Consider the following 8,486-nt stretch of genomic DNA (forward strand, 5'->3'; position numbering starts at 1 on the left):
AAGCATAAATAAAGCACAATCTTGGGTCCAAAGTGAATACAAACATCCTTGCATGAGGGCTAATCCCTCATCCTACAACAAGAAAACTACTCACTGCTCATGTTCAAGAACACCAAAATAGCTAGAGGAAACATAGAGAGAAAAAGGGAAAGAGATGCTCAATAGGATCTTCAATCTTCAAACCAAAGCAAACTCCTTGTTTCTCCTTCAAGATTTCGACCCTAGGTCTTCTGAAGGATAGGAAATCGCCGCCCTTGCTATGTAATAATCGAACTCCTCTCAAAAGTCCGAGAAAATTCAGACTTAATCAATTTCCAGGTCACGTGGTCAGTCGGACCAAGGTTTGGTCCGGCGGACCGGACGTAAATAAGGGGAAGGAGCGCAGCGCAAAATGCTCCTGGTCCGGCGAACTAGAACTGGTTAGCTCCAGACCAGAGCTTCAGAAATTTCCCCCGGCTGGCTGGGCAGGCGTGCTGGTAGACCAGGCTTTGTGCGGAGCAATTCTGGTACGGCAGACCTGTGGCGGTCTGCTCCGGACCGGGATGGGCGTTGGTCAGATCCTCTTGCTCGGGATGGTTTGGCAGACTCGTGGACAATTCGCCTGGTCCGGCAGACCAGACGGGGTCAGCTCCAGACCAGACGAATTCTTCACTTTTCTTCTCGTCTTCTCTCCTCTTCTAAACTGAATGAACTATGCACGATTGGTCCGTCAGAGTAAATTTCGATGTGCCTGTTTCTCCGTTTCTCGCCGAATTTCTGTGTTGTGCCCTCGAGGTCCTACCAAAGTCAAGAAATAGTCCCAAGACCCTAGAATGGCTCTAAAAATGCTTAAGAGTGTGTGGAAACCGTTTGGAAACCAAAGGCATACTCGTATAAAATCTAGTTAAAATCCGAGCCATCAAATCCCCCCAGACTTAAATCTTTGCTCGTCCTCGAGCAAATAAAATCAATGAAACACAAAGCCTGTGAGGGGTGGTGAGTAAGAGATAGATCTTTGATAAATTTCGAGATCTAGGCTACTCTAGTTATTCTCTCTTGTCAGCTAAACTTTCCTAAGTATGGGGTGTCTATGTCGTCCCAAGTCTACCATAAGAGTAATTCCTACTTCCAAGCACTCTCCTAAACCTATTTACCGTTTTTTTTCTAAGATATGTTGTCTCTTCATTTATTTTATTCACACTTTTTTTTTTCTTTTTCGTTTCTTTCTCTTTTGTTTCTTTTCTTCTTCCTTTCAAGAAAATGCTTAGAGAAGTAGTATCCCGAGTTCCTAGGACGTTGAAGTTGACAAGTGTCTCCGCTTTTGCTTTTCTCTAATAATCGTGACACTTGTCCCACAACTTAGACCCGAACCGTCGAATTTCGACGCACTCATGTCATCGAATGATTTTCATTAACGATATAGTGACAGCGGAGTGTTGGGATGTAGACACTTTCTTCGCTTATTCCTACAATATTATTTCCAAGAGACTATCTATCCTATGGAAGAAGCTTCGGGAACAATTTTTAGGGAGATATTTAACCTGGGTTTGGTCGGTCCTACTCTTTGGAATACCTAAAGACAACAATATACCCCACAACTTAGAATCGCAAGCATCAAAGAGAAGGTTCGCTATTCACCTATCATCGACAATCTACTCGAATACCTAGAGGTCTAAGTCCAAATCGCTAAGCAATTTCTAAGCAGCTATCACTATCATCTCATCATCGATCAATCTCAACTCAAAACGGTTTATGAAATTCATATGCTTCTATATGATCTAGACCTATATATAACAAATGCAATGCAAGACTAGGTTGCATTGCCGTGTTTGTTGTCCTAGGATTTTCTATGATAATGCAGGTTTTACGTCTCGATAAGCCTCACATAAAACCTGCGGAAATAATATTGGAAACGAAAGTTGAAACGAAAGACATGGATACAATTGCGACACCGAGGGTGATGACCAAGCTTAATGTCGAAAAGGAACAAAAAATAAAGGTTACATGTGTGACTACAACCGTGAGACTCAAGATTACAAGCAAGAAGCTTAAATGGCCACCCGAAATCCCAAAGACTCATATGTGTTTGATATGCAATAAACTAGGAACAACAATTGGTAAACCCGTTCCCATTTTTATTCTTGTTTACGATTCTTGTTTCAACAAGTATATAGCACAAAGTGAGAACCACATGGGGATTTTTCAAAATGAATACATTCACGAGGATTGTAAAGGATGCACTTGCTACACTCATGTGTTTGTTCCTCTAGAATTTGTCCATGGTTTGTAGGTGTTACACTCTAGGGAAGAGGAAATTGACACAAAAAAAGTATGGACATCTTCAAGAAACATTCAAGTTCAAAGACCACATGGAGAAGATCATCGTTACCATCAAACCATGAAGGATTCAAGGAATACAACCACTTTAACTCCAAAGAAAATCAAGAAGGATGAACCATTCGATCAAGGAGAATCACGAGAGCAAGCATGTCGCATACAAAATGAGCATAAAGACGACGCCGATCACATCCTCACACACCAAGGTAAGTATCACATTTCATTTGAGTTTAATGATGTTGACTTGGATCCGTTTTGATGTAGGTAAGAAAGTTTTGAGGGCAAAACCTTTGAAAGGGAGGAGCAATGATGAGGTCATCAATCAAGACATGGACAATGACAAACAAAATGCGAACGAGAAGAAGGACGATGGTATGAACGCTATTGGAGGAGAAGAAGTTGGCATCGAGCATACCATGCCAACCATTCCTTCATCTTCACTTATAAGACAAAGAAATCGAAGTCTACATTCAAATATCAATGCATATGTCGAAGAGTGGCTGATCAAAACATCCGAAAATGGTCAAAACAATGCAACGGATGCGATAACGACAACAAGCGCTAAAACGTCACATTGTTATGGAGTTTATGTTGTCCAACACCAAAGACTTCGTGTGCTAACATGTGGGATACTAAGGAGATATTTTAAGATTGTATTCTCAATAAATGGGCTGAAGATCCAAACCCAAAGAACCCAAAAATATTCTACACAAGTCCAAGAAGATAGCAAACCATTGGAGAGGATATGGTGCCACCTTTGTACCAAAATTCGGCCAACCTTTATCAAGCACGAATTTGGGAAGCTTTCTACATTATTTCAACCTCATGAAGACCTTCTTTAAGCCTCCTAGCCATTGAAAGACGTTGGCCTTCCACTTCCACCAACTCTCCACTTGTTCATTACTTTATGGTGTATTGTTTCCACTACCATTCTTTAGTGTTTTGTTAGCTCCTCCTTATGCACGAATTCTCTTTGTTTTCTTATGTCTTTCTAGCCTATTTAAAGGCCTTTGTATGTCAAGAATGATGAGACTTTGAATAGATAAAAATCGAGTTGCATATTTGCTTCTTCTTCTTGGTGTGTCCGAGAATATCGTCTTCTGCACATGTGTGTGTCACCCTTGTGCAAGGTCAAACCATGGTGGATTCAAGGTTGGTTTAGCTCTTTTGAATCCTCTTTCATACCTCTATCTTCCATCAAAAATTGGGAATCATCCAAGTGCTCTTTGGCCTGGAACTTTCCTTCCATCTATCACCTAAACCGAGTGCCCTCGAGTGCTCTGATTTAGTCTGACTTGTGGGTTGATTTCTAAGGATTCTGAATGCCCTTTGGCCTGGATATCCTCTTGAAATCTAACCATAGGAATACCTTAGTGAGTCTCCAAGTGTCCCCTTGTTTCGAGCTTGTTGTATTCGTTGTCCAAAAGCAACATAAGACACGCACGTACAAACCGCATTTCACCGAAAGAAACGAGCGAGACTTCCTTGGCTCCGTGCGTGTATCAACTGATCCAGACACTGGACCAACCGGTCTGGACTCGCGATTACAGAAACCCTAAATTGACGTCTGGACCAACCGGTCCATGGAATAGAGACCACTTTTCGGTGAAATTTTGATTGGTTACGCGGCATGAGATGTGCGACTGATCACTTGCGTGACGAATCTTAAATTTGTAACCCAAAACACAACTAATCCGCAAGTATACGGATGTCGTAGTACCGGGGTCGAACACAAGGATTTAAGCGGTTAAGCTAGGAATCGATTAAAACTAGGAAAATGGTGAGAATAAAATTGGAGAATTATTTTTGTGGTTTTGGAAATTGGAAGAAACAAAACAAGATGAAATAAAATCAAAGACAAATAGTATGCAAAAGGAGAATGTTGAGAATCTATTCCATGCTTTCTTTGAAATTGGGGATTCCAAGATAAAGATCGAGATTTGCTCTCTCGAACTAAATGCCCACTACCCTAGAGACCATTCCATCTACTTTCGTAGCTTGGGATGAAATCCTAAGTGCATTAAACTCTCATGTCAAAATTCTAGGTTGGATTGAACCGAATTTCTTCGCTTTCAATCGCAATCCATTTGAATGAATGCATCAAGGAGTCAAGGTGTCATGTCTCCATGGAAACCAAGACTCTAAAATCAACTCAAAGAATTTTCATCCCAAGAGAGCATTAAAATCCATTCATCTATCCAAAGCATTCACTCTCATTCAATGGCAATCCATCTACTCATGAATCCTAAGTCTCCAAAGAGATTCAATCAAAGAAGGATATGGAAAATAAGCATAGAAATCACCCATTGAATAAAATGAAAGTCTAATCAAAGCATAAACATAGATTCATCCTCAGTCCATAACTATCTAACTACTCACAAACCATGTTCAAAAGGAAAGCAAAACTAAGACAAAGTGCAGAAATCATAGAGAGAGAGTAGAGAGATGCTCAAGAGGTCTTAAATCTTCAATAAATTCTCCTTCTTCTTTCTCCTCCAAGAGCTCTCCTTTTCTCTCCCAAGGTCTCTATTTTCGGCCCCCAATCGAACTTAGGGTTCCCCTCACTCATTTCCCCTCAAAAACCCCAAGAGAATGGCGAAACGGCGTAGCTTTGGCGGAGTCTGTCAAGTGGTCCGTCCGTTCTAGGTTGGTTCGGTTTGTCAGACCGTCCGTTCCAGCTTCTTCACAGACCATCCATTCCTGTATCTTCGGACCGTCCGTTCTGCAACTGTGGACCGTCCGTTATGCGTTGTATTACGGTCCGTCCGTTCTGGCATCCTGCTTCGGAGGGCTGTCTTGTGGTCTGTCGGGTCTGTGCACCTAGTCCGTCCGTTCCAGCATATGGGTCCGTCCGTTCCAGACCTAAAATCTGGGGAATTATGCTTATGTCTTCTCCGTTTCGTCCCGAAAACCCTCGAGTTCCTGCACTGGTCAAAACCTAGTCCCAGAGACCTAAAGATGTCTCTAATATGCCTAGTATGTGTGAAAAACGTTTAGAAACCAAAGGCATACTCGGTATAAAATCCAGATAAAATCCGAGCCATCAGCGACCCAACGACGAGAGTGATTTGTAGCGTGAGTATCTTGGGTAGTTTTGCATAGTGTTAAACGGTATATCGGTCGGGACCGAATACCGTGATACACGTGACTATAACAGGGATGTATGTATCCCCGATGTGTGCCATGTTTATAGCTTGCTCGTGCGCCGCAAGTCAAGTGTGATTGTGTATGTATTAGTCGTATGCGAATGGCCAACATCACGTGAGGTGATGGGCGTGCGAGGCACCCCTAGTCATGTTGACTTGACTAGATCATGGCTAAACCCTATGGTGAACTCCGTACGGGTGTGATTGTATTTCCATTATGTTATAGACTTGACATCGGTAGTCACATGATATGACAAGCGCATAAGATGCGCGTAGTCGCATGCGATGCGATGGCCAACGTCACGCGAGTGACAGGCATGTGAGGCGCTCCTAGTCATGCTGACTTGACTAGGGTCTATGGCTAAACCCCATGGTGGACTCCATATGGGTGTGATTGTGATTGATATGATTGTGATGGATGTGATGTGACGATGCATGTTATTTATTGTTTTCATGATGATTGTGAATCATCGTATAACAACGTTCTTGCTGAGAACGAGATTACCGAGTTCAACCCAGACTACTCACTAAACAGTTGTGCTTAACCCTCGTAGTTTTATCTTTTTCAGATCACGAGGAGTACGTCTAAAGCATCCGACGACGATGACCTGAGAGAGACATTATCATGTATGGGATTTGTATTTTGGACTACGGGACTAGTATTCCCGCCTTTTGTACGGTTGTATTATTACTATTCAGATATGTGTTGTTTTGCGATACTGATCACGTGTAGTACTTCCACTGCTTACTCTATTTGTTTAAAAAAATGATTTTGGGATTTCGTATTTTCGCTTCCGCGTTTTATTTTTTTATTATCATACTCGTCCATGTGGCACAACCTGTATATTGTATACGGGTTACGGGTGTCACATCATGTACGGGTTTTGTATTTTGGACTACAAGACTTATATTCCCGCCTTTTATACGGTTGTGCTATTTATTATTCGGACATGTGTTATTTTGTGACATTGATCGCGTGATGTATTTCTGCTGCTTACCCTATTGAAAAATATTTTTGGATTTCGTATTTTCGCTTCCGCATTATTATTATTATCGGTATTTGTTCATGTGGCATAGTCTGTACACTGTATACGGGTTGTCACAACTTTTAGTATCAGAGCCACGTTCTTTCCACGGGAAGGAATTGTGCTCATTACCTAATGGTTTTCTACGAAAAATGTTTTCAAACCATGTCCGAAAAAAGTCCTCTTTTGTTAAGGTCCATACATGTTGATGCTACTTCAAGTCGTCGGATGCTATGCTACATTCGCGTGTCATAGCAAGAATGATATGACGTGTTCGCCTTGCAAGGGAAGCAACACTTCCCATGTATGAACCCCTTCACCAGCGCCGAAAACGTTAGACAACTGGGAAAAGACTCCATAGTCGGAAATTTCCCGATGCTTTTCCCTGATGATTTGTTGGGATTACCGCGAAGTCGAGGAATGGATTTCACTACTGGCATACTACCAGATACAAAGCCAATCACAAAAACTCTGTATCGGATGACACCGGTTGAGATGCCCGAATTGAAAGAGTAGCTGAACGAATAAATGAAAAAGGTTTATACGTCCCATTGTTTTACTATGGGGAGCACCAGCACTCTTCGTGAATAAGAAGGACGGGAGTATGAAATTATGCATCGATTAACAAGGGTTCAACCAAGTAACTATCAAGAATCGGTACCCGTTACCAAAGATTGATGAGTTACTGGACTAGCTACAGGGGGCCTAGTTGTTTTCGAAGATTGATCTACGATGAGGATATCATCAGATATGTGTCAAGGAGGATGACATGAAGAAGACGGCGTTCCACACCCGATATGGACACTTTGAGTTTGGGTTTATGCCTTTTGGGATCAGAACGCACCCGCGGTTTTCATGCAGCTCATAAACCGCGTATTCATGGATTACTTGGATAGTTTGTCATTATCTTCATCGATGACCTTCTCATCTATTCGCCAGATCCGCAGACACATGAGGAGCATCTGCGGAAAATATTATGGAGGCTAAGAGAGAATCGGCTGTACGTGACGTTCAGCAAATGCAGCTTTTGTCTACAGGAGATTGGATTTCTGGGACACGTGGTATCGGTCCAGGGTATTCAGGTGGATCTAGCCAAGATTGAAGCCGTCATGGAGTGGCAACCTCCGACTTTTGCAACCGAGGTCAGGAGTTTTCTGGGACTTGCAGGCTACTATCGGCGATTCATGGAGGGATTCGCCAAGATAACTCGATCTCTGACAAAGCTGACTGGGAAGAACGTCAGGTTCGAGTGGATGACAAAATGTGAGGAGAGCTTCAGACAATTGAAGCGGAGATTGACATCTGCACCGATCTTGGCATTACCATGGCCGGAAATGCTATACGAGGTATATACCGATGCATCTAAGCATGGATAGGTTGTGTGTTGATGCAGAAGGGACACGTAATAGCTTACGCATCGAGGCAGTTGAAGAAACAGGAGTGCTTCTTCCGGGATTTGCAATCCCTTTTGAAGTTCCCTTCTTTGCCCACAACCAAAACCTCGTTTCTAATTTTGTTTTTTACTTTGATCTTGATTTCTTCCTACCCTGACCTTTGGAGTTGCTTCTTTGAGTTGGTCTTCCTCTAGCCAGTAATCCTTCGTTTGTTGCTTTATTTCCTTTTGCTGCCAACTCTAATTCTTTAGAATAGGTTGCACTTATAATTTCATCAAAGGTTATTGTCTCCTTTCGACTGTATTTTAACGTATCCTTCAGTTGATCATATTGGTCTAGAAGAGAATTGAGGAGTATTAAGATCTGATCCTACATTGTCTTCTATAGATTTTGCGGGATCCATCTTGAAATCAATGAGCCTTTGCTTGAGATGCATTTTGTTTGGTAAAGATTTATAGAGAAATTTTGATAGTTTAGAGATAGAAACGTATAGAATATTTTCGGATTGTTCTTCTCAGTTTAGTATATACCGAGAGAAGAAGAGTATGAAAATAATATGAATAGCTTCGTGTATTTTCATGATGATAAGTTGTACAAATAAATAG

The 8,486-nt window shown here is 41.8% G+C and overlaps 1 protein-coding gene across 1 annotated transcript; it reads left to right on the forward strand.

The window, feature by feature from the left end:
- The first annotated feature begins 2,377 nt into the window (after positions 1–2,377).
- LOC109116528 (uncharacterized mitochondrial protein AtMg00860-like) lies at positions 2,378–7,863 on the forward strand. Its single transcript, XM_019202122.1, has 3 exons — positions 2,378–2,522; positions 2,581–2,688; positions 7,427–7,863. Exons 1-3 carry the CDS (start codon positions 2,378–2,380, stop codon positions 7,861–7,863), a joined length of 690 nt encoding a protein of 229 aa, XP_019057667.1.
- The last annotated feature ends 623 nt before the right edge of the window (positions 7,864–8,486 follow it).

The sequence above is a fragment of the Tarenaya hassleriana genome, unplaced genomic scaffold, assembly GCF_000463585.1.
Source record: "Tarenaya hassleriana unplaced genomic scaffold, ASM46358v1 Cleome161, whole genome shotgun sequence".
Lineage (NCBI taxonomy): Eukaryota > Viridiplantae > Streptophyta > Magnoliopsida > Brassicales > Cleomaceae > Tarenaya > Tarenaya hassleriana.

Coding starts and splice junctions, on each gene's coding strand:
- LOC109116528 (XM_019202122.1), top strand. CDS start 2,378: ATGAAGGATTCAAGGAATACAACCACTTTAACTCCAAAGAAAATCAAG. Junction 2,523..2,580: donor TCACATCCTCACACACCAAG/GTAAGTATCACA, acceptor GTTTTGATGTAG/GTAAGAAAGTTTTGAGGGCA. Junction 2,689..7,426: donor GAACGAGAAGAAGGACGATG/GTATGAACGCTA, acceptor TCTATTCGCCAG/ATCCGCAGACACATGAGGAG.